The 27132-nt window shown below is 38.4% G+C and overlaps 1 protein-coding gene and 1 pseudogene across 1 annotated transcript; both read right to left on the reverse strand.

Moving 5' to 3' along the window:
* Positions 1–4488: 4488 nt before the first annotated feature.
* LOC148103031 (amine sulfotransferase-like) lies at positions 4489–13105 on the reverse strand. The gene is made up of 7 exons (XM_087840062.1): positions 12888–13105; positions 8468–8619; positions 8176–8375; positions 6952–7078; positions 5664–5758; positions 5389–5560; positions 4489–5307 (listed from the first exon to the last, which is right to left on the reverse strand). The coding sequence occupies exons 2-7, from the start codon at positions 8610–8612 to the stop codon at positions 5198–5200; spliced, it is 849 nt and encodes a 282-aa protein (XP_087696188.1). The 5' UTR covers positions 8613–8619; positions 12888–13105; the 3' UTR covers positions 4489–5197.
* A 10296-nt stretch (positions 13106–23401) lies between these two features.
* On the reverse strand, positions 23402–26908 carry LOC148103032 (uncharacterized; annotated as a pseudogene).
* Between the last annotated feature and the right edge of the window lie 224 nt (positions 26909–27132).

Here is a 27132-nt window from a genome sequence, read left to right on the forward strand (position 1 = left end):
AAGATGAAAAAACTCCACATTATTCATTATCATATAGAATAAAACTTCATGTTTCAAACACAAGTTTGTCAGGTTTTGAGAGGTTTTTTTTAATATCACTCCATTTGTGGTTTTAAATCTGAATAGCCTTCATTTTTCACACCAATCTTCCAGTAACGTCATTATTATGTAGTAATCAGGACACAGCATAAGTCAAATGTACAAATTTTTTAGTATTAATGTAAAAAAATAAACCGTGGTTTTATTTATATATGTTTATATATAAATATATGGTGGCCCCTAGAGACAAAGCACGTACAAACTCCAAAAAGCACGTACAAACTCCAAAACACATTTATAGCGTTAACTGAACTTCCAAAACAGAGCTACCTAGATTACTTAAATTACACAACTGAAAGCATATGTGTATTGTTTGTGTATTTATACACAAGCACTCATATATATTCAAATAATTCAAAAAGATGTTCATTTACCTGTTACTACCACACACCAGTCGTTGGTACTTCCTGGCTTGTGTAGCCGCTAGGTAACAAAAGCTCAACACTCTGCCTGCATCCTGGAGCACTTCTGTTGTGTTTTGTATGTTTTTTGTAGTTTGTACGTGCTTTGGGGTTCGTACGTTCTTTGTCGCTAGCGGCCACCATAAATATACTTTTATTTATTCACGCCACATAAAATGTAATAAATAAATCATATAATACAAAAACCAACTATTTACATTTCAACTTTTAACTATTTAAATTTTCAGCTTCTTCCTTTTAAACAAATTTAAAGTGAAACAACACAAAACACTGCAAACCACAACACACATAACACACATAACAGGAAACGGTTTTGTTTCAATCCACAAAACACACTATATCTATAGATATAGATTATAAATTAAAAGAAGATGCACACTCTCTGTCATATGGGCCTGCATGAATAAACTTTCTGAATCCTTTATCATCCGCAACTGAAAATAGTTGTGGTTGATTGCTATACCTTTCTAATGTGACGTTGTTGTCCCTGGCTCTCTTTCTCTCTCTTTCCCTCCGGCTCTGTTCCTGTGCTGCTGCGAGTGTAACTATCGCCCCTTCCCCCTCTTCCCAGCGCAAAGCACAAGGCTCGCGTGCGTAGTGAAGCAGAAAAAAGTGCGAGAGAAAGGGTGAGAGAAAGAAAAAAAAAATCCACATCGTTCACTTCAAAGAGTCGGCTCTAAGAGCCGTTTCGTTCGCAACCGACACATCACTACGGTAGAGTATCACTATCACTTCCTGTTCCTGCTCAAACAGAGTGGTATTTTTGAGTAGCTTATCTGCTTTGCAGTTTAATTAAAAACTGTTAGATACATACTGCCAATGTGAATTATGATTTTACTGAATTTACGTTTACCCTTAGCCAGCAGTTTTAAATTTCCCTCAGTGTCGCCTACTCTGGTCCCTGGAAGACAATTGACTAGGGTTGCCCTACCTTCACGTGTCTGAGAACAGAATCCTCAATTACCAGAGTTTGACCACCGCGGGTGTGTCGCTGAGTTGGGAAAAATGGTTAGACACATGAACAGGTTGGTGGTGTACCTGTTTAAGACTATGCTTCCTCCTCACTGTCACCCAGCTGCCCTTTTCCCCCAGCTGCTTGGGGTCTGCCGGGGAACAGCTAGTGGGGCCTACGCTATCTTCGGCTGCACCAGCTACAGGGGCCTGGCTAGCTATGGGTGAATGAAGGGTGCAAAGCCGGGTCTCCAATTCAGTAATCCTGGCCTCCAGAGCTGCAAATATGCTACATTTGTTACAAGTATCATTACTACTAAAGGAGACCGAGGAGTAACTAAACATCTGACACAATGAGAAGGAAAGTGCAGTAGGGACAGGTGAAGAGGCAATGCTGATAGCGATATGGCTACGAGCTAAGCTAAGCTAGCGAAACAGTAAAAGCACAGTGAGTGAATACTTTGGCTATAAGTTAGGTGGTGAGTACACAGGAAGTGTGCTTTGGATAAAGCATGTTAAGATTATACTATGAAAAAAGAATGTATCTAACAGTTTTTAATTAAACTGCTAAGCAGATAAGCTACTCAAAAACACCACTCTGTTTGAGCAGGAACAGGAAGTGATAGTGATACTCTACCGTAGTGATGTGTCGGTCGCGAACGAAACGGCTCTTAGAGCCGACTCTTTGAAGTGAACGATGTGGATTTTTTTTTTCTTTCTCTCACCCTCTCTCTCTTTCTGCTTCACTACGCACGCGAGCCTTGTGCTTTGCGCTGGGAAGAGGGGGAAGGGGCGGTAGTTACACTTGCAGCAGCACAGGAACAGAGCCAGAGGGAAAGAGAGAGAAAGAGAGCCAGGGACAACAACGTCACATTAGAAAGGTATAGCAATCAACCACAACTATTTTCAGTTGCGGATGATAAAGGATTCAGAAAGTTTATTCATGCAGGCCCATATGACAGAGAATGTGCATCTTCTTTTAATTTATATTTAATTGTGTTGTGGTTTGCAGTGTTTTGTGTTGTTTCACTTTAAATTTGTTTAAAAGGAAGAAGCTGAAAATTTAAATAGTTAAAAGTTGAAATGTAAATAGTTGGTTTTTGTATTATATGATTTATTTATTACATTTTATGTGGCGTGAATAAATAAAAAGTATATTTACGGTGGCCGCTAGCGACAAAGAACGTACGAACCCCGAAGCACGTACAAACTACAAAAAACATACAAAACACAACAAAGTGCTCCAGGATGCAGGTGCAGTGTTGACTTTTGTTACCTAGTGGCTACACAAGCCAAGTACCAACGACTGGATTTGGTGTGTGGTAGTAACAGGTAAATGAACATTTTTTTGAATTATTTGAATATATATGAGTGCTTGTGTATAAATACACAAACAATACACATATGCTTTCAGTTGTGTAATTTAAGTAATCTAGGTAGCTCTGTTTTGGAAGTTCAGTTAACGCTATAAATGTGTTTTGGAGTTTGTACGTGCTTTTTGGAGTTTGTACGTGCTTTGTCTCTAGGGCCCACCGTATATATTTATATATAAACATATATAAATAAAACCACGGTTTATTTTTTTACATTAATAATTCCTTTTGTGCATAATTTTATATTGTTGTTAATAATAAATTAATTAAAGCAACAAAACAACCTGAAGAGCCGGTTGGGAGCCGAAAGAGCCGGCTCTTTTTAGTGAGCCGAGCTGAAAGAGCCGGTTCTCTAAAAAGAGCCGGAAATCCCATCAATACTCTACCGCAGAGAGAGCGAACACGAAGTGACAGCGCCACCAAGAGTCAGTCGAGGATCACCTGCTCTTTCTTCAGGCTGCTTGAGCATCTATACAGCTCTGACTTTTCCCTTCTCGTCCTTCAGTCCTAGAGGCATGAGAACCTGGGAGAGATGTGATCTGAAGAGCTGTGGAGAGGGGTTAGAGTGTATGCACCCCTGTGAACTGCAGCCATGGCATCTTCTGCGAGTTGTTAGAACATTCATTCAGATGCCCGTCCAACTCATAGATAGAAGTGATGATCTGCTGAGCCTTCTGATGGAAACTTTATGAGATATTATATGTAACCAGCGGATCAGTCTGCACGGAATAAAACTGCAAAATAATGGGATGCTACAGAGATTTCTCACTGGCCTGACTTTGTAAAAGACGCAAGTAAGACATTGCTGTTTGTTATTTTAAAACTCTGAATGGAGTCTATGTACAGTGGTCAGAAAGTTGTAGTTCTTATACCTGCACTGATGTGCTCCATCTTAGTTCTGAACCACACAGATAGATGAGGGGAAGTGACACAGTTTATGCTGTTCTTCACCCCATGTGACAATATTCTATAGGTTCCTTGAGAGGTACTATACTTAATGTTGAAGTGAAGTGTTAATTTATGCTTTACTTTTTTACTAATACTAAAAACTTTGTACATTTGACTTATGCTGTGTCCTGATTACTACATAATAATGACGTTACTGGAAGATTGGTGTGAAAAATGAAGGCTATTCAGATTTAAAACCACAAATGGAGTGATATTAAAAAAACTCTCAAAACCTGACAAACTTGTGTTTGAAACATGCAGTTTTATTCTATATGATAATGAATAATGTGGAGTTTTTTCATCTTTGGATCAGCTTACTTGTGTGAGAAGAGTTTCATACAGATAAACTACCTAAATTCAAAATGTCACTCTTGCCTCCAGAGGAGAGCATTCACTCTTGTGTGAAAATCAAAGTTACATTTTACAGCCATAACACTGAAAATGAAAATGTTTAGTAATGTTCAGAAACGGAAGTCACATTAAAGAAATGAGAATTTTTTTTATTATTTTTTAATAGACTATTATCTTGCAATGAATCATGTGTTAACAAGCTGTATTTCACATATTAATTAAATGATATTCAGTGGATGCTGTTCACAGGTCTGAGGTTTGATTCTGTATCAAATCAAATAAAGGAAGAATGTCACGCTGAACAAGACTTTAACCAAAATTACACCGCAATTGCACAATTTCTTCTTGTAATGTTTTGTTTCTTACCAAAAAAGGATCCTTTCCTTTTGATTCTTTTACACAAGTAAATGAGATACTTCTGTCTTAAATGTTGACTCATGGGAGGAGAAATCACTTGTGGGTAAACCAAAAGTCAGACTGTCTTCATGGCAAAAGTACATTTATGTAAAGAAATTTCTTATATTTAAAGGTCAAGGCTACTTTCAAAAGCAATGTGATTCAAAAACACAATTAACAGTTAGTGACTATTCAGAAATTATGAGAATCCAAAGCACCGTGTACTGATTTCAGGCATGTCAGATATGTTGACTGATAAACATTTTATTAATGAACGTTGTTGATTTCTGGAATCATGATCTACATGACATGAATTCATCTTGGGTGAACAAACATTAATCTTTTGTTGTTGTTGTTGTTTTTTTATTATTATTTAAATAGCAGAAAAACACAATTTTATGGTTTTCTGATTAATGAAATTGTTGTGAGATTTGTTTATGTTATCCTAGTAAGGATACCGTGAGGGGCGGCCACTAGAGGACGCTGGAACACTGTATGTGTATATGTTTTTTCAGAAAATTGATGTAGCCACGTACACTGCTGCTACGGTTCAACAAAAGCAGTTTGTGCTGAAGAAACCCTGCGTCTAATTACCTCATATCATGACAGAAATCAATGCTTTTAAAACTCCTGGGAGACCCTGAAGAGCTGCTCTGCTTATTCCCAGATGAACTTCAAAGGCAAATCACCAAGTTTCTCCTGAAGGAGATGATCCACTCTTTGACTCTGTGCAACACTCAGTGTGTTCTTCCAGTCTCCTATCTGACCTGTAATAAAGACAAAAACACCACCCCTGATACCCTGATGTCACATTTTTCTGCACAGCAGCTGCAGGTCTATTATGTTACCTTTGCGCAGGAATTTTCCACTGAACGTCTCTGGTGGAATGTGCTCATAGTTTGCTTTCGAGTCATTCTTCATGTTCTGAAATGTAGCTTTTTCCACAACTTGACTGATGGCGGCTTCAGTCAGGTTTTTCCCTAAGAAGTTGCAGATCTTCTTCACTGATCCTTTCAGGTCCTGAAAGAAAAGCAGGAACACAACAGAAAGAGAACCTTAAACTCTGCCAGATATTTTATTTGAGTTTCCTTAGGAACAACAAAAGTGTGAAGAAACATCTTACCAAAATCATTTCCTCGTAGGTCAGGAAGAGGATGTTGTACTGGTCTCTGTTTAAATACCACTCCCTGACGTGGTCAAACCAGGATGACGCAAAAACTGTATAGTTGCATAATGCATCCAGTTATTTAGCATTCTGACTTAATTGAGTTCACATACAACCCACATGTCACAAGAAGAGCTCAAGTGTAAGCTCTGTAGTTACCTACAGCATGACTGTAGGCATGATCAGTCCCCCATGCTAATCATGCAGTGGTAGTGGGCCTCCGAATGTAGTACAGATTTTGTCAATGTGCTCAATCCACACACACACAAACAAAACTGGTGTTGGTGCTAAATACTAGCACAGCACCACAAAATCACTGGGTACTAAAGTGGAACCACTGTTGCCACACACTGAAACCTTCAGGTCACAGAAACCAAAGTTTTTTGGGGGTTTTTTGCCTGTCCCATTTGGTTCTTTCGCCGTCAGAATTGTTGTCTGAAGACCAACAAGGATACCCAATGGATTTATTTTGCCAAATGGATCATCATGGCATTGCCGTATTGGTCCATTTGATCGACCTTTGTTTTTATTATTTATTTTATTTTATTTTCAGTTGTTACAGACGGGACAGACATGAGTGAGGGATAGGAAAGGGAGAAAGAAAGAGGAAGGAAAAGAAAAAGAACCCAAAGTCTTTCAAGTATGTAGAGCTGCAAGAGCTGTGAGATGAATCACATGACAGAAAAGATAAAACGTTTAGCAACAGATTTTTTTATACATTTTAAACTGTACCTTTTAAAACATGGATTACTGCATGGGCATAGAGTGCACATGACCTTCCTGCTGGTGCATGCCAAGAAAAACAGGTGTTTTGACACATTTGTCATATTAACTCAGTAAATATTAACTCAGAATAAACACCCTCTCTCATAGTCCACTAAATCTGAATCCAGGATTTGGAATTTAAACTTTAATGAATCAGTAATTTTTCTCCAAAAAAATTCTAGAACAAAAGTAACACTTTACATAGTACATTTTTCAAAGCACAGGAGCGGGAGGAGTGGCAGCCATTTGTTCATCTCTAGCTTACCAAGTGTTACTCTGAGCCTTGCACTCTAATAAAAAGTTTTATTTGTTTCTTTCTGCAGTCTGTGGTGCAAGGCCCATGATAATCTATCAATAATTCTACCTCAACAATTCTTAAACATTTATGTGAATAAAGATATAGATAATAAATAGTGGTTATTATAAACACACTATATCTAACTGATTCATCATTATGTGGATCGAAAGTTAGGAAACTTACCGTTTCCTGTTATGTACCACTCAAAAAACTGGTCAAAGCTCTCGGGAGTTTCCAGGACTGTCATGGATTTGCTGAAGTGATAAAAAGACACCATGTTGTCCTTTGGATTCCTCATCAAATACACGATCTGATATAGATTTAAAAAAAAAAAAAAAAAAAAACAGAATATAAACAGTTTGTTACTTAAATGTAAAAATTGAAAGTCATTAGTTTAAAAGAAAAATAATTTAAAAAACTGATTTCAAATAATATTTTTTAAATATATTTTAAAGGCTGTATTTTTTATAGCTCTTTTTCTCCTATTTCTACTTGATTCGATGAACCTCTTAGTCTGCAATGACCTCATCGTAAGAAAGGAAAAGGACAAAAAATATATATACTGAAATAGAAACACAGAATCACTTGAAATAGAACAAATGCTAGTGCTAGCTTTTTGGACCTGGAACCATGTGTTTGTGTAGAAGTCTATGATAAAAATGACCCTCAGATTCCTTGATTTATGACCCCATTACAACGTCTATCGTTTCATTTTACGCTATCGTTTGTTTCGTGGTGTTGCAAAATAAACTGTTTACGGCAATATTTTTTCATCGTTTTGATGGTCACTGTAGTGGCTATATTAATTTCTTAAAGTTCTCTCTTTCTCTTATATTTAATATAACCACACTACGGACGGACAAGCGCCTGTTTTTATGCGTTGTGGTTAGCAACAACGACGGTAACACCATCGCGTGTCTGCTTCTTTATGTTCCACATAAACCTTTCACAATAAAGCTCAAGATCCTGTTGAGACTTTTCAAAATAAACTGAATCACGTGAAAGAGCAGATTATTTACGGATGAGAAGTAAAAAAGAGCCGCCAGGTGCTAAAAAATAAACCTTAGATTCAAACGTTAGAACAGGCTTTTCCCCACAGCACGCCGTGTAATAAATACTCACAAAGAAAACGGCGGCCGTTATAACTTGTGTCTAAAAATGTATAGTTTCATGCATCGGTTAAAACACTCGACTCCAGGTACACGACGCGCACCTGGAAACAATTCCCGCAAGTCGAGCTGCCCGAGACTCACAGAATTTACAGAAAATGTTACATTTTTGTGATTTATATCGTTATCAGGACGATAGAATTCTTATATCGGGATATGAGATTTTGGTCATATTGCACAGCCCTATTTAAGACTGCCTCTTTCTTCAAGAAGAATTGAGCTTCTATAAAGTACTGACTTTTGCCTTCTTCTCTTTCACTCCTGGAGGCATGATATGTTCAGGGAGATGCGAGGCGAAGATTCGTGGAGAGGGAAGAAGAGTGTATTCAGCTTTCTTGTACTCCAGCCACGGCATCCTCTCCACGTTGGTTGAATATTTATTCTGATTCCCATCCAGTTCGTAGATGGAAATGATGATCTGCCGAGCCCATACAGTGCCTGATGTGGGGAAAACGTTAGAGATGATCAGTGGATCAGTCTGGCCAGCACAAAACTGCAAATACAAATAATGTGTAAGATTTTTCACCAACCTGACTTTGGATAAGTGACAAGGAAGACATCGCTGTCTTTTATTTCAAAACTCTCAAGAGAGTCTATGTACTCTGGAGTTGTAAGACCGACCAGAAAATTGAAGTTTTTGTGCTTGAAAACACGAAGATCTCTGATCTGCTCCATACTGGTTCTACATAAGACAGATAAAAAATATACACAGGAACGAAAAATCTGTGAGTCACATGGTGGAGAGGTTTGTTTGTCCCAGGGTCCTCGGGGCTACATTGTTGGGGTTCTTTTTGACCCCTGATAGGCTTTCCCATGGCAAATTGATGCTGGGTGAGCAGTGTTGGGAGTAAGGGAATACATGGGGAATACTCTGATTTTGATTGCTGGAAACCCAGACAAAACGTGCAATAAGAGTGTAATGTAAGCATCCTGTTAATGTTGGTGGCGTCAGTTACACAATGGACCCAGAGCCAGAATAACAGGGCCAGCAGTGAACGGGCATGAATGGTTTTCTTACTTGGAAATTAAAACACCACTTCATAAAAAGAATGGGATGGGCGAAACCTCAGTATCCTTGATGTATTATTGCTGAGTGATTTTTATTACAATTACTGAATGCAACTCGCCACCAAGTTAACATTGTTAGCTGGCGTTAGTTCATAGACTGCAGACTGTTAGGCCATTTCTAAATACTCAAGTACGCCAGTCCTCGTGTTCTTGCTAGTCCAGACTTCGTAAGTTTACACGGGAGTGCTCCCGAGAACGCAGTGCGATCGTTCTACAGCAGTGTACTTGATGGCATCACACCTCCAGAGTTTTTAATGCCATCCTCTCTTAATTTAACTGTGATTAATATTTGCAATGGAAATTATACATGACAAAAAAAAAATTACACATGATGTAGTAGATTTCTTTAAGACAAAAAAAGATAATTTAAAAAAAGAAGCACTTTGGCAAAATTCGCTTTTACGTATCATCTGTTTCATAATGTCTAATAAGCTTCATTCAGTTGAGCACAATCCCTCCATGACAGAAACACAAGCTTAACCTCTCTGAATAAACATAGTGCACATGTACGCCTAATTACAAATCAGAATATAACCTGATCATTTCTGATCAGATTATCTCCACATTGTAACATACTGTTTTTAGACTTGATGGATAGCATTAGCAACATGCTAGCTGCAAATAATCATGTGCAGTTCCACATGATTATCAACAGAGAAAAAGAAAACATATTACTGATACAGAAATAGTTTTCTATACGAGATCACTGCAAAAAGTGCAGCCTTGCCTAATGTGTCCACCATACTGTTACTCATTTTATATTAAGATTTTGAAAAAATCTAGTTAGTATTGATATGGCGAGCTTCACAAGCAACAGAGGTGTGCAAAAAATACAATAACATAAAACAAGCAAAATATAAGAATGGCTAAATCTGAGAGTAATAAATATATGTACAATATAAGAGTGTATGCATTACTGCATGTGTATACTAAATATGTTTTTCTACGTGTGTGTGTGTGTGTATACATATTTTACAAACAATAAATAAAATATATTTATTTATTTAGAGAGTGAGCAGAGCTTTCAGCTGCTCTGCTCCCAGGCTGTGGAACTCTCTGCCCCCAGAAATAAGAAACATTGGTTCTCTCCCACAGTTTAAATCCCAACTCAAAACTCATCTGTTCAAATCTGCATATTCATTGTGAATCCACTGTTTGTTAATTTTATCTTGTGCTTTTATTTTATTGTTCTTATTCTGCCATTGTTTTACTAAGTGTTTTATCCTACTGTAAAGTGTCCTTGGGTGACTTGAAAGGCGCTCATAAATAAAATGTATTATTATTATTATTATTATTATTATTATTATTGTGACAATGTTGCCCTTATACATTTAAGGACAAAATTTAATGACCGCCACCTGCTGGATGGTGAGGGCAGAGGGCCGTGTAATTGTTGAGCTGGACAAAGAGAACACCTTTGCTGATGCAATGTCAGTCTTCTTTAGTTCATTCTATGTATTGAACCTGGAATACCAGGAGTCAGTGTGTGCAACATTGGAGCTAATTCAGAGGTATGTTTGAACAGTTAGCTAATAGTAATAAATGATGAATAAATTATCCCTAAGTAACTCATTATTAAACATCACAACTCAATGTTACTATTTATTATGGCATGTTCCCTGAAGAGGGAACAAAATGTACCTCCAGGGTTGAGACAAGCAGAAAGACTGGGACCACTGTGAAGCGAAAGGTTGTTCACATTAACCCTCATGTCACAACTTTCCTCCAGCGGCATACTGAATTTGAGTGGAAAACTTCAAATTAGGTAACTGTTGTTGCCATTTCTAGTGAATTTCTTAAGTGACCAATGTGTTGTTACCTGTGTCTCCACAGATGATCCATGGCCCATGCTTTCTGGACATTTACACGAGTCGAACAACAATGAAGACAAGCTCTCTCGCCGTCTTGCAAGAAGCTGTTTCTGTCCAATAGGTTTTTTGAGTGCAACAGTTTTGATTTTTTGCCTTCTTTTACCTGTTTGTTAAAAATTATTTCAGCTACTTACACTTTAATTGTCACATGTATTGGCTCACCCTACAAATCAATGAACTCAGTCCGCAAAGCAATGTCAGGGTTCCTTCACACCACACACGCTCATCCATGTCCTTGTGGACCCTGCTTTGTGCATTGATTTGGTGGTGTGAGCCAGTATTTTGTATAAGTGTATATAAAGTGTATATAAAGGCAGACGTGTGGGGCTTGATATTATATTCATTACAATTTAGTTTATTTGTAAGGTGCCAACTTCACATTGTAGGTTTAGGACCCTACAAAATATAAGTAAGAAAACCCAACACTTGAGCATATGTTGTCTGGCATGATATGGATATGACATAATATCGTTATTGTTTGTACAACCATCTGAGAAAATATATGGATTACATAGTTTAGTAAAAACAAGTGCTTCTTTAATGAAAATATGTTTTCAGTTCTTTTCAGTTTTTGATTTTGGAAATGTGTATTTCTGCAGAGAAAAATCAGAACAGAAATAAAAAGTGGTGTGAAGCACATGAACTATATTTTGTGTGTGTGTGTGTCTCTATCTATCTATCTCAATCAATCGATAGTGTGTGTGTGTGTGTTTTTATATAAAAATACATATAAATGAATAAATGATACATTTTGTTTATACAGTACAATTTTTTTGGAACCCTCCAGTCTCTTACAGTATGTTACTGTTTCCTGAAATTACGGTAAATTACGACCTGTTCAACAGTAAATGACCGCCTGTAGGAACACGGTATCCTCTAGCAGAGATGAATATTTTTGGTACTGATGATGATAAGTTACTGGTAAATATATGGCAGTTTATTACCTTGCAGCGGGCTTACAGTGACATACCGTGAATAAACGGTAGTCAGTGTTGGGAAGGTTACTTTTGAAATGTATTCCACTAAACATTACAGAATACATGCCCCAAAATGTATTTTGTAACGTATTCCATTGCGTTACTCAATGAGAGTAACGTATTCTGAATACTTTGGATTACTTAATATATTATCATGCTTTTTTACAACTAATGAATGTCCTGTTCCTGTGTGATTCATTACTATTACTGAAGGCTACTCGCAGGTTACTCAATAGCAACTACATTTTTAAATCTTAATATAAAATGAGTAACAGTAGGTGGACATTAGGTAAGGCTGCACTTTCTGCAGCGATCTTGTATAGAAAACTTCTGCGCGTATTTAAAATAGGTCCGCGGCTCCGAACCGTAGTAAAGGGACCTCTGGCTAACACGTCGGTTTCCGTGTCAGGCTCGTAGCCGAAAACTAGCTTTACTTTGTTGTCTTGGTCAACTTTGCTGGCGAGAGACAGAGAGAGGCGTTGAAAGGCTGCTCCAGCGGAACTTATTATTTCGGAGGAAAACAGGAACACGGTGTACACTCGAGTCTTAATAGCTTACTTAGAACTGGGCTCGTCAGACACTCTTTTTTGGCTGTAGTGGTTATTATTATATTTACATGCTTCCAGCTCCCGTTTCTGCTCGATGACAACTCTACTTTTCCACTCGCCTTTTTCTCCCTCCCTCGCTCATAGATACATAACGTGTATGGCAGTCCATTCTCCCTGCAGCACGGACTACACTGCCCATAAGGCTACATTCTTTAGGGCTATACCTGTAACACTCTGCTATTGCCTTCATATTAAATCATTTAAAAAAATATTTCTTCACGTCATTATGAGACTCGAGATTGAGACACGGGCATTTGAGCCTCTTAATGCGTGTTTTGTTTGGTTTCCACCTAGCGATGGGTTGGAACAGACATGCAGTTATTCTAGTAACGATCAGTGCACGAAGCGTGGCTTTGGAACTGGCGTTACAGACGGAGAGCGAGCGGAGCCGGGATGAGAAAAAGAATCGAGAGGAAAAACACTCACAGTTGCTGAATCAGGCGGAGACTGACGTCGGCAAGGTTTCGGAGCTCCTGACATGAAGAGAACGATGTCTGAGCGGCGAACAGGTGGGTGGCGTCTCTCTTTTAAACCCGGCCCCGTGATCAGCTGATCACCAGCTGACAACTATAAGGAGGAGATCATAAACCTGAAAAGAAATTTAACTGGTAAGAAAATCATTCAACAGTCCAAAGCATTCTCATATTGCTGACCTGATCTCAAAGGATATTCACCAAAAAGTCTAGATGCATGCTCAGCCCTTCAGGTAAGGAAATCCCTAAAAAGTTGATTCTCTTCATCAGGACGTAGCATTTTCAAATTTGCATAATGATTGAAACTTCAGTCATTATGCAAAAGTACTGTTCAACAAGTAAATGGCCTGTATTTATATAGCACTTTTACTAGTCCCTTAGGACCTCAAAGCGCTTTACATATCCAGTCATTCACCCATTCACACACACTGGTGAAGCACAAGTGGAAGCGTGCAGTCAGCTTAGACTGAGAAATCACTTGGATGAGTGAAGAAACATTTCCCCCACCACGAAACGTTATGTATAGATAAAAAGTCAACTTTTTAGGAGATATTCACCAAGAAGTTGGACACTGGCAAAGGCAGTGCACTCACACTTTCAAGCAATTCACCCACTCCAGACTCTTCTCCTATAAATGCTATTTAATAAACACTCATAATTGCAATTATCATAGTCACATTAGGAGCAATGTTAGACTTTTTTTTAGTGCTAAGTGTAATTTACATTAAATTGCAATTAATATGAATTACTGAAATAATATACTCCGAATCCTCCTTAGCCACAGTTTATCTGAAATGGTAAAACACTTCCCATTCTCCGAACCACATTCTCAGTGTCCTAAGCTTTTTTAATAAATCAGTCTTTTTGCAAAATATTGAACAGTTTTAACCATGTTAAACACAATTTAGTAACTCAGAGTAAATAATTAAAACCACTATGACTCACTAAAGCACATGTGTGCAGTGACAGCCAGGTTGTGTCAGAGGTTGATAAACAACAAAGCATCAAAACAGTCTGATAATACATGTAAACAAATTCTCAAGACAGAAAAGTACAAAAAGAAAATCACAAAACACATTTTTACTGAACCTGCATTACTTTTAGAACCAGTTTAACAGTAGAAAGGTAAGTGTTGTATTACCTGGGTGTTTGCAGCAAGACCAATAGAGTGAATGTCCCGTACACCTCTTATCATTGACATGCGCATGCTCTGAGCCTCCACAATCCTCCACAACATTTCCACAGCATTATTTGCTGAAAAGATCATATGGAGAGCCCAAAGTGCTGTTTTCTCTCTGATATTGTTAGACCTTCATTCAGAGAGTCACAGATCTCCAACTCTGGCCCTGATGAACTGGGAGACTTTACACTCAGCCTACTTCTACAGCCACCTCTAGATTACTTGATTCTACTTCATAATTACTTCATTAATTATTTTGAATTAAATATGGTACACTTATAGCAGAGGGAGGGGGCAAGTTTTGAACTAGCTCAAGAAACTGTGTCAAATCTGCTCAATTAACAGTTCGTTGATGGAAAGAAAATGCATTGGCATCTCTGCCCAGTTTGGAAGGCAGCCATGCTGACATTGAATAAATGTCACAACCTGGCTCATGACTTATGACAAAAAAATGGGAAAGAACACCAAACAATCCCATTTTAAAGAAAACAACAAAAAAGTATCGTGATCAATCAAGTCCATGCAAGTGGAAACCTCACCAAACAAACAGCAATACAAAATCAGTTCTGACAGCTCATTGCATTTATCTACCGGCAAATGAGACAGGAATTTATCCAAATTACAAAGAGACTGAAATTTTTTCAAATGACCAAACTGTCATCAGGCTCTGGTATTTCATCAATTTCAGAAAAGTGAAGAAACAAACAAGGGTGAATGGTGTCCTTAACACACCGACTAGAATTTTGGTCACTTGCATAATACGGTTTGAGTAAGTTTACATGACAGTGCTGAACCAACTTTTTTCATTTTACGGTTGAAAGTAATTTATATCAAAGTTTCTCATTAAGGACCTGTGAGGGCCTGTAAATGGGGGACGATACAGAGATCCCACAACTGGCAAAAAGGCTGAAACTTGGTCCCCACAACAAAACTGACAGCTGGCAATCCCAGCTACAAGCAATCAAAGTCTAAATCCATTTACAAACTCAACCAAGTTTTTTAGGTGGCTCGGAATAAACCCCTTTATTTTTTTTTTTACATCCAAGGGCCGACGCACACTATGTCAAAACCCAAGCTCATTAGGACTGAAACCTATGTTTTCTTTCAGACAAAATCAGTCATGGCAGACCCTCTTCCCAGTCTCTACTAAGCTTTATGCAATAGGTACGCAAAAGAGACTTTAGCATCTGGTGAAACCTTTCCAGAGCACCCTGGCTTTGGGCATGGTATCTTGATGACCAATTATGGTTTATGTGCAGGGTTTTCAAAACTTTGGCGAACCTGTGAGATGAAAAATGTGAACTCTGATCACTCACACCGAAATAAACTGAGTTAGAGCTGTCACCACTGCCTTGATCGTCATTGACCTCAGTGGATATCCAGCAGGAATTTTGGTACTTTGACACATCACTGCAAGAAGATACTTATTTCCAGATGTTGAGGGCAGCAAAGGACCCACACAGTATAGAACAAGATGTTCAAAAGGTTCCATTATCAGAAGAATAAGTTGTAATGGTGCTAGCTTAATGGTTTGGTGAGCTTATGCAAAGGAAAAGGGAGGGTGGTCAAACCCCTCCCACTACTGAGGAGGCAGTCACCTGTGTCAGACTCCTTCGAGAAGGGCAGCACACTATATAGGTTCACTATATAGGAGTCATAGTCTCCTGAATCACTCAGAATTTTAACTGGGACTTTATCCCCACTTCTCACCAAGAAAACAAAAACATCCCTAATAAGAGGACTATAGCATTCCAAACAGCAGGAATTAACAAAACATCATCAGGCATTTTGCACATGTAACTCATGTAACAGGTGCAGAGGCTGCAGCCGGTTTAATATAAGATGTAATTCTTGTGGTTTTGGCCTGCAACCTTGGAATTCTGCCTTCCAGTGACCTTTCATGACAGTAATTGCAGGCATTAGTTTTTATTAGACTTTTATCAAGCTTAGAATCGAATTTAAATGAACGAACCTTACCCGACCTTGAGTGATTACCCACAACAACCGAACCAGAACCTCTCCTCACACTGTCTGCTGTCTTTACTTTGCACGCTGGAATATTACTCTTATGGAAGAGTGCAAACTCATCTGCCGGTGTTCCAGATTAACTGGTGTCACAGATTAACTGGTAACGGTTAAACAGATGTGTAGTAGACAACAAACCAGGAAATAAACAGTTAATATTTCATCTGTGACATTTGTCAGGTTCATTTAAACACACTCCGTCAGTCCTATTGCTCCTGACCAAGTTGTGTCAACAAGCTCCAGCTGTGTCCAAGTGCCATAGCCTACAGCCAAATTAACATCTGACTTGCATCTGCACCTGGCTCTATCACCACGTTTTAATTCCCGTTTCATGCAAAATAAATTTTTAACTTTTAATGTTTTAGGTTACTGCATCTTGCAAATAAGCCTTTAAACTAAATGAAATGGTACTGAGTATTTATTTTTGGCCTACATCAGTAAAAAATGACAAATTATATACATAAAGTTCTAAAATCGCTACTCCTAATGTTCATGATTATTTAAAAAATATTTTTTCCATAACAAAGAATTATGTCATAAACAAATATTATGCATTAATATTTGACTAGTGTTGTAACATCACATCTGATTAGCATAGTCTGCTGTTTCTTTTCTCTGGAAATAAACACTTGGGGTCAAAAAAGATAATATAGATCGACACAGCTGGAGAGAGCTGGTAGTTATATACAGTATATGTAACTTATACCCACATAGCAAGCATGTCTGGTCTGGATTTGGTATCAGGCCAGTACTGCTGGTTGACTTCTGGCATGATAAGATGTATTTCATCCAGATATGGGCCAGGCCTGGCATAGATGGCACTGTTTATGTGATCGCATGCCACATCTGGCCCGATTGTGGTTTGGGTTTTGTGGCCCAGGCTCATAGAAAACAGCTCTGGCCCGGATCTGGCATCAAGCTGGCACTTCTGACTGACCGGTGTCATGGCAGGGTGTATGTCAACCAGATGTGGGCCAGGTCTGGCAATGATGGCACTATTTATGTTCCTATTTTCCTATTTTAGTTAGAAGAGCCAAATGCCACGTTGCAATACTATACTGCTATAGTAGCCAATGTTTCAAATGCAGATTTGACAGGTTTGTGAGTGTACACTTTATCCAAAACCTAGTGACGATTTACTCATGCTTACCTCTGAGTGGCTGCAGTTTAGGCAGTAGAGCAGGTCACCTGCTGATCTGAAGGTTAGTGGTTTGATTCCTGGCTCCTCCAGTCTGTAAGAGTGTGTATATGTACAGCTGTGTCCCAATCCAGCGACCACACGCTTCGTAGTGCGCGTTTGTAGATTGATTATGTCACAGCGACGCGCCGAAGGGAGTCCCAATTCGAAGTGTACTCCAAATGCGATCGACAAACGCACAGTTAATTTTCCCAAATTTGAAGGGCGGGTCCGGTGTGTAGACTCCGTGGTCCCGTGTATCCCAGTATTCCTAGTGCGGCGGTGGGTGTGGATATTTCTTTGGGAAAAAAGGAGGAGCGGCCGAAGAGTAAACTTTCAAAAGTTAGTACTGAATATGATGTCACTTATTAGGAGTGCAACGATACACAAAATTCACGGTTCGGTTCGGTTCGATACTTTGGTGTCACGGTTCGATATTTTTTCGATACAAAAAAAATGTTCATGCCTTTTTAATTTTTCATTTAATAAAATTATAAATATATTTTAACTCAAAAGTACAGTTTTTAAATTTAATGATGCTGAAACAACAAAGTAATAAAAGAATAAATCTATCTGATTGAGGAATCACTCATCTTTGGAAAAGAGAGTTTATTATAGAGAAATAGCTCTTTCCAAAATAAAAGCTATACTATACGCTTCTTCTGGGCTATATTCTCAGCAGCATAAGGAGAATCATGTGTTAACGGCTGTCTAAATGACTCGGGTAAAGTTTGTAGCATGCGTGCTTGTTGTTTTTGTCTGCTTCAACTTGTCTTTGCACTAGGATGATGTCAGAGTAAATGTGCAGTCATATTCGCTGTGTTCCCACTAGTGCTGTCAGCGTTAATCTCGTTGAAATGACATTAACGCCACAACACGGCAAATCTCCATTAACGAGCTACCGCGGATCACCCGTGCATGGGGCTGGATGGCCAACACGTTAACGAGCTAACTGTGCTAACGCACTAGTTCTCACCAATGTAACTGAGCATTGCGTGGTACATCCGACATACTGTTTTACTTTTGTCCATGACGCGCTTACCTTCAGGGTCATACGTCACATGAAGACCAAAATAGTTCCAAACGTCAGATGTGAATGAGGGTGGGGGAGGTTCAATTTGCCATGTGGCAAGGAGAGCTTAACTTCTGTCTGCTAGCTTGCCCTGCGCTCAGTGAATCTGCGTTCGACTACTCCGCCTAGGCTGCACTGTCGAGCGCAGATCCACTGAGCGCTCAACACAGTCAGAAGGAAAGTTGATAAAATAAATTGAAAATTTTGTATTGTTCGATACATATGCCTACCGAACCGAAATCACGGTTGATCCGTAATCCGAACAGATCCCACTCCACGGTTCGGTACGCACGTGATCCGAAGATTCGAAAAAGAAAAAAGTATGTGTATGGTGCGCGTGGTGGGTCTGTCAAGCGATAGTGGGTCTGTCAGCGCTAGCGGTCCAAGTGGAGGAGCAGAGGAGTTTTCGGTATTTAAGCAGCCCTTTGCTGCCCAGTCCGACCGGGCTAAAGCTATTACAAAAGCTACTGGGGTGTTTAGCTGCAGACGTGAGGCCGTATTCCGCTGTGCAAAACAAGGGGGTTAAACTATGACGAACGTACTTGAGCCACGCTATGATATCCCGTAGCGCGTCCACTTTAGTGGCAAGATCGTTCCAAGCATGTATGAGCAGGAAAAGATTTAAGTTATGGCTGAACTGTCCCAGGCATCTTCTGTTGCCGTAACTACTACAAATGGGTGGATCTCCAGGGCAACGGAAAGCTACGTGACCGTGACAGCTCATTATATCACAGCGGAGTGCGATATAATGAGCGGTATGTATTATTGTAGGGTCTAAATTACAATATAAAGCGCCTAAAGGCAACTGTTTTTGTGATTTGGCGCTTTATAAATAAAATTGAATTGAATTGAGTGGTAGATACAAAGCCCTATATTGCCCTATGTTGTACCATTTTTATTTATTTTTTAATAATTGCGTGGAATGAGTCTTGAGTAGAGTGTTTTAACAAGCAAAAAAAAAAAAAATACTTCAATAAGTGAATAAGTAAATGTTAAAATTGTGTTTTTGTTTCTTTTTTTGCTCATCTGAAAATTGATCTGATCCATGACTTAAAACCGTGCTACGATCCGAACTGTGAGATTTTTGATCCGTTGCACCACTACATATAAACATATACATGTTTGCAGGATGGCATTTACTGTAGACTGTACTTAACACTCGAACAAAACTAAGAGTCTAATATTGCTCCTAATGTGGCTGTAATAATTTGTATTATTAGTGTTTATTTATTAGTATTTTTAGGAGCAGAATGTTCAGTGCCTTTTTGGAGTGCATGGATGGGTTGAAAGTGTGAGCGTGGCACTAAAGCTTTGGCTCTATCCACCGAGTCTTCACAGAGTTCTAGAAATTAATACTAATACGACTAATTACTACTATTAATACTTTAGGAAGTTTAGGAAGATTTCTTTTTTTTTTTTTTCACCTAACACACCAAACCAAATATAACCTTAACATAAACCATGCCCACTCCTGTCACGTTTTCAAAGTGTGGCTGCTTTGCAAGGTACTCTTGGCAGCACATGTCAAATATTTAGTGCAGGTTACAGTAACAACAAGTCAATAATTATATCGATAAACATTTTCTACCTGCTGGTTTTGATTTTACCATTACCTTTTGGATTTTCACAATATGATAGTCACATAAGATGTGTTGGTGGCTCTGCACCTGCCCCACAAGATGAGGACAATGTGCATGGATTGTTTACTGTTCTCTCATTCAAGTACATGCAACTTACATACATGAACCTCCAGTCTTTACATATGACTGCACCTGGCAACTGTCCTTTCTGAAATCCTGTCACTGGTTTTCAAAATAACAAGATAATGCTGTTGACTCTTGCTGTCGTATGCATTAAAACCTGGTTTACAGGTTACACCTGTGTCTTTGCAACATTTTGCTACTGGAAATTCTCCATTATATTATTACTTAATTGGATGTGCCCTTTGTGGCATCTCTTGTCCCCAGTTTGTTATTTTATTTATGTATTATTACAAAGGTTAGAGACCAATTGAGGTTTGTGTTAACTTTGCTCATCTTGTCTTTACAACAAAGTCAGTTCTTCAGTTGCGAAGCTGCCACAGGTCACTGCATTGTATAGCTGTTAGTGTGTCAGTAAGCCAGTGATGAGGTGTATGCTTGGTTGAGTGAGCGGAAAGGCTTGAGTCCATCATCCAAGGAGCTTACTTACCATGCAGCGTGAAGAGGTGACATAACGTCGGTGCCTTATCTAAACTGGGCCACAATCAGCCCTGATGACAAACAGCTGCCAAGAAATCCTGTGCTTCCTCTGAGACACATGACCCAACGAAAGCAGATGTTTTTACACCCTGAACTCCTCAAGGCTCTTAATATTATAAGGTAAAAAAAACTAAGCTCTGCTTAGTTCCTTAACTGTGCACTACAAAGTGACCAGATGTTGCAGACCTTAGAAACCTATTGGGTTTGTATGCAGTAAACATCTCAGGCCATTTTATGGTTCATAAGCAAGTAGTTATAATTTAAATTCAATTCTACATCTTTTACATATATTCTGTGAAAAGTACACTGTACAATATGTAGGACCAGTTGTTGATCTCAATAAAATATTGTTGCATGTCTGTAAAACGTTTGTGTTTTTTGTAAAAGTGATATGATGCAGGAGGTAACTTAACAAGAGAAGGAAATGATGAATATACAGAAATTCACCAACAATAAAAAAATATATCCAAGCTGCCACACGGCGAGAGGCACCCTGTTCAGGTGGCCTTCTGTCCTAGGACTAACACAGACAATCATTGGCACACCAATGGGGACAAGATCTAATCTCCACTCAGGACAGATGGCGGATTAGTACCCAGAATCGTAGTGCTGTGAGGAAACAGTGTTAGACACCACAACACTGTGCTCCCCAGTTTGTACAACTTTTTTTTCTTTTTTAAAAATGTGTTTTGCTTTTTGCCTTTAATACAGTTGGTTGTCTCGGTTTGTTGCCCAATGTAATTTTTGGAAACATGTTTGTGTTGTCACCTTGTGTCAGTTTTCACTTATGATTGATTCAGCAGCCAGATTTCATTATATCTCATCCAGATGTTATCCTGCTTTAATGTTTAATGAGGTTCTTTTAAAGTGCATAACTACTCCCTTCAACCACAAACTACATTTCTGTTTCACAAAGCCTCCACTGACATGCATAAACTCATTTAATTCTTCCCACTAATAATCAGTGTTAGTTATTTTCAGCATGGATGTAATTCCCCCTCTGACCACAATGTGAAGCTGTTGCACATAAAAGCTCACATACATAAGCATGTATTTGAATCTGTAAATATCCAAACGCTGAATCAGTGACATTATCCCATATTGTTCTGTGGATCAGATGGCACCAGCCAATAGCAGCAACAATGTTGTTAAACCAGCTGTGATCAGAGCGGTGCTAACAGCTCGAGGTTTGAGACAGTTACACAACAAATAAGGTTCCTGATCTAAAATGCTTAAGGTGTCTGTAAAGAATGAGAAGCAGGAGCAGGAAACTCACCAGTGTGCTCTCTAGATGCAGGGTGATGAAGTAAAGGATTAATATATCTACTGTTTCCTTATTTTCTCAGATAAGTCACTGAAGATTAAAAACACAGACAAGAGATTCAGATTCAGTTGTCAAAACAACTTTATTGTCCACTTTTTTTGTTACAAACAAATTGTGTCTTAATTTGAGAAAAATGTGATTCAATTGATAAAGATTATCCATGTTTATATCCATATTAACATATATGTTTTATCTATATGTTGTCTTTTTACTATGCACTTGTACAAGAATAAACTACAACAAATTAAGAACACAATACACCTCTTTAAATAAAACAAATTTATAAGTTAAAATTAAAATTAATCACAGAATAAATGAGGGAGACTGATAGCTTCAAAGTCAGAGAGAGAAGGGACGACTATCCACAGGCAGGGGTGGCAAAAGTACAGATATTCTTTACTTAAACAGAAGTACAGATGTTTGTGCTAAAATACTTTACTACTCCAAAAAATGCATCTGTACTTTGAGTAAAAGTGAAAAAGTAAAGGGTATATTAATGTAATAATAAAATAATATTAGTACAATCAAAAGCTTTTTCTTTCTTTCTTTTTCTTTTTTTTTACATTTTTTCCTTCACAACTGCATCTAAACTAAATCTACTACATCTTCACCAAAAACACCAAATAACAAGTCTTTTTCTTTTCTTTTTCTTTTCTTTTCTTTTTTGAAACAGTAAGGATTAGAAAGAACAGATATTTTCATTAAAATGTAGTAAGTATATTGTAAGGTAAGTAATGGAGAGAAAACCTCAAGAATCAGACAACCTGTGAGTACTCGACATCAGAGGGAAGAAAAAACTCACTTTTAACAGGAAGAACCCTCCAGCAGAGCTAGGCTCAGAGAGAGTCACTAGCAGCATGGCTTCTTCCCCTTTTCCTCCTGCATTTTCCTGCTCAGTATGTCAGATGTTTAGCTAATCCTCAGCCTCTTTTAGAAATAACAATTTTGGAATACATGTACGCTGTTTGTAGCTTTGAAGGCCAGGCTAAAAGCTAGGCTAAACTAGCAAATCCCTAAAGATGCAGGTGATTCGACAGTTTTGGATAAAGCATTTGAAGATTAGACTATGAAATAAGTCATTATTTAAAGGTTTGTAGTTAAAAGGGCTACACTGAGTAAGCTACACAAACCATCAAAGAGCTTTAAAAAACAAAACAAAAAACTGGTTCCAGCTTTTGGAAAAAAAACAAAAAACTTAACTCTAAGCGCTGTCATTCAATTAATATGATCCAGTCTCTTATTATCAGATGAATTAAGAACATAATGCTAAAAATATAAAAAAAAAAATTGAGACAATAATTGTTTATATGGTAAAACATAATGAATTATGAAATTTGATCTCACTTCCCTCGTTCATTAATTGTAGTAAACAATAAGGAATTTCATTAGTACATACAATGCAGTATAATCTCTGTACTCAGAGATTATACTTTCTGTTTCTATGGAGATTTATCTTGTTTTCTCAGGATAAAATTGACTTTCCAGGATGCCTTTGTTTTTCTCTGATTTTCAAAGACCTTCCTTTAGAGAGTCACAAATCTTCTGCCATGAGTTGATCTCTGAGCTCCAAAGTGCAGCTCTGGCTCTGATGACCTGGGAAACTTTTGCCTCACAGCCTTTTGCCAGACTGGTGATTTCTCTGTAGATGAAGAAAATATCCATGCCAAGGAAGAGAGCAAGAGAGCACTGAGAGCGATGAACCCATCCCTTGATGTCTTTGAGAGAGCAAGAGATCCTTTGAGAGCTGCCTCACCAATATCTGGGATATCTGAGGCTAACCTGCTTGCATTACATAATGCTTTTCCTTCCTGAGCCAAAACTTTACCATCACTCGGGATCATTTTAGCAGCAGAGGCAGCATCAGTAACTAAATCAAAAGTGCCCTTTCCAACAGTCCAAACTTTAGATGCAATCCTGCTTACTCCCACAGCCATCTCTAGCTTACGTGTTTCTATTCCACACACTGGTTGATTGGTCACGTTCTGCAGACAATCTTGAAGACTCTGTACATCTTCCATGAAGTTCTTGAAAACTTCACCAGCTTTTGTTTGATGCTTATGATTAACTTTCATCTCTGCTCCAGTGGTCACAGCACTGTTAAGACCACTGGTGATTCCCAGCCCAACACCAGTCATTGTCAAAGCTAGAAATGTTCCTGCTGTTACAGGAATTAACGCCAAGACAACAATGGACAGCACACCACCAATCGCCCCTGCTGAACTGCCTGCCACACTGTAGATCTTTGAACCCTTACTCATCTTGTCTAGCTGAACTACACACTGCTCAAGATCATTTAGGAACTCCAACATCCTGGGCTGTTGTTCTTCAAACTTACTGATGAAATCCTCATGCTCAGAACAAGTTGTTAAAATCTCTGTTTAAATTAAGCAGAGATATCAGTTAGTATGGTTGAGGAGCTTTGTTTTAAAGCCTTCCTTCAGGTAAGTTTGGTTGGTTTTGCTTTCACTCCTGATATATAAATACTACAGAGAAACCACACCAAGCTAATTTTTCATGTGTCTGAGCGAACACACAAACTCCCTGAGCGATCTCGTGGACCACTGTGAGCGACAGCAGACGTGTGCACTGTGGTCACGCCAGCGTCGAATCCATCCAAGTTACATGGTTTATTAAAATAATAAAATTACAGCATTTACCTTTCTGTTAGACTACTTTTAATTAACTGCTTTAGCCCACTTACAATGAAAATTTAAAAAGAAAAATCTTGTTCATGACCTGTGTAGTATGTTAACACTATTGGAAGCAAAAATAACTTGAACTCCAATTTTGAAAACACAAATTTCTTCTTCTTCTTTTTTAAAAATAAAGCTCTGACTTGTATCATGAGTCTGTGGTCTGGAAGAAAGTCCTGTAACTCTCTGTCTGCAAAATACAGTATATAATGACCAATGCTGGGCAGTTAATTATGTGGTTATTTGTTCAAAAAAGTAACTGAGTTTTGCAAACAAAGATTTTTGCAGCTGTTTACCTAAAAATGCAGCCAATGCAGGTTTTTTAAACAAACATTTCAAACTATTTACAGAACAATCAGCTGTTCTGCATCAAATCTGATGCCACACAAATTATTTGTGCCACTCCAAAAATAATTTCTGTCCACTATGAGATGAAGGAGAACAACAGCCTGATACCTGCAGGCCTGACAACAGGAGATGTATCACTGTCGCCTCATTGTTCTGACACACACAACAGAACTACTGAATACACTACACACTAACTACACAAGATTTGTGCTAAACGTTGCAAATCTCTCACATCTCAAAACACCGCCGTCACTCCTAAAACTTCCTCCCGTTTCTTAACAACTTAATTCCATGTTTTGATTGGTCGACATGGTACATTTTTCGACCAATGGGAAAGGGTGGGGGTGTTTTGGTTTCGTCTTTGCTCACAGGTCGAGAGTGCTTTCAAGCGTTTTCCTTATAAAACGCCGTTTTTACCGTTTCTTCCTGCAGTAAATATAAACAACGATAATATTCAGGAAGAAAACCAAACATTGCAGATATTTTATCATAACTCTGGTTTTACGTGGCCTATCAACACAATTTAAAAACTGGTATAAAGTCCACAGTTTTTCCGTTACTTCTTCCGTCTGTCCTGCTCACATCTCCAAATGTTGTACACGTTGTTATTAATGTGGCTTCACTCCACATCAGCCAAGCCGCTTTGCTAGCTAAAACACCGGTGTCGGCACATATTTACTTTAATTTCAATTCAGGTTAGAATTTTTTTGTGTGCGCAACGCAGATTTTCTCTGCGCAGAGACCGTGCCAACAGTGCGCACGTGCGCAGCTTAGTGGGAACATTGCATGCAACAATATTTTATTGAGATCAACAACTGGTCCTACATATTGTACAGTGTACTTTTCACAGAATATATGTAAAAGATGTAGAATTGAATTTAAATTATAACTACTTGCTTATGAACCATAAAATGGCCTGAGATGTTTACTGCATACAAACCCAATAGGTTTCTAAGGTCTGCAACATCTGGTCACTTTGTAGTGCACAGTTAAGGAACTAAGCAGAGCTTAGTTTTTTTTTTTTTTTTTTACCTTATAATATTAAGAGCCTTGAGGAGTTCAGGGTGTAAAAAACATCTGTTTTTGTTGGGTCATGTGACTCAGAGGAAGCACAGGATTTCTTGGCAGCTGTTTGTCATCAGGGCTGATTGTGGCCCAGTTTAGATAAGGCACCGACGTTATGTCACCTCTTCTGAAACAAAGAGAAAGAAATCTTCCTAAACTTCCTAAAGTATTAATAGTAGTAATTAGTCGTATTAGTATTAATTTCTAGAACTCTGTGAAGACTCAGTGGATAGAGCCAAAGCTTTAGTGCCACACTCACACTTTCAACCCATCCATGCACTCCAAAAAGGCACTGAACATTCTGCTCCTAAAAATACTAATAAATAAACACTAATAATACAAATTATTACAGCCACATTAGGAGCAATATTAGACTCTTACTTTTGTTCGAGTGTTAAGTACAGTCTACAGTAAATGCCATCCTGCAAACATGTATATGTTTATAAGTAGTGGCGCAAGGAATCTAAAATCTCACAGTTCGGATCGGAGCACGGTTTTAAGTCATGGATCGGATCAATTTTCGGATCAGCAAAAAAAGAAACAAAGACAAAATTTTAACATTTACTTATTCACTTATTGAAGTATTTTTTTGCCTGTTAAAAACACTCTACTCAAGACTCATTCCACGCAATTGTTAAAAAATAAATAAAAATGGTACAACATAGGGCAATATAGGGCTTTGTATCTACCACTCAATTCAATTCAATTTTATTTATAAAGTGCCAAATCACAAAAACAGTCGCCTTAAGGGGCTTTATATTGTAATTTAGACCCTACAATAATACATACCGCTCATTATATCGCACTCCGCTGTGATATAATGAGCTGTCACGGTCACGTAGCTTTCCATTTCCCTGGAGGTCCACCCATTTGTAGTAGTTAGGGCAACAGAAGATGCCTGGGACAGTTCAGCCATAACTTAAATCTTTTCCTGCTCATACATGCTTGGAACGATCTTGCCACTAAAGTGGACGCGCTACGGGATATCATAGCGTGGCTCAAGTACGTTCATCATAGTTTAAACCCCTTGTTTTGCACAACGGAATACGGCCTCACATCTGCAGCTAAACACCC

The sequence above is a fragment of the Neolamprologus brichardi genome, chromosome 4 (genome assembly GCF_056152115.1).
Source record: "Neolamprologus brichardi isolate AB-2024 chromosome 4, ASM5615211v1, whole genome shotgun sequence".
NCBI classification, from domain to species: domain Eukaryota; kingdom Metazoa; phylum Chordata; class Actinopteri; order Cichliformes; family Cichlidae; genus Neolamprologus; species Neolamprologus brichardi.

What these genes read in the sequence shown, in the direction of transcription:
- LOC148103031 (XM_087840062.1), bottom strand. Translation starts at nt 8,612, where the DNA reads ATGGAGCAGATCAGAGATCTTCGTGTTTTCAAGCACAAAAACTTCAAT. An exon ending in TGTCACTTATCCAAAGTCAG is followed by an intron (nt 8,376 to 8,467) that starts GTTGGTGAAAAA and finishes TCCCCACATCAG; the next exon opens with GCACTGTATGGGCTCGGCAG. An exon ending in CCTACGAGGAAATGATTTTG is followed by an intron (nt 5,561 to 5,663) that starts GTAAGATGTTTC and finishes CTTTTCTTTCAG; the next exon opens with GACCTGAAAGGATCAGTGAA.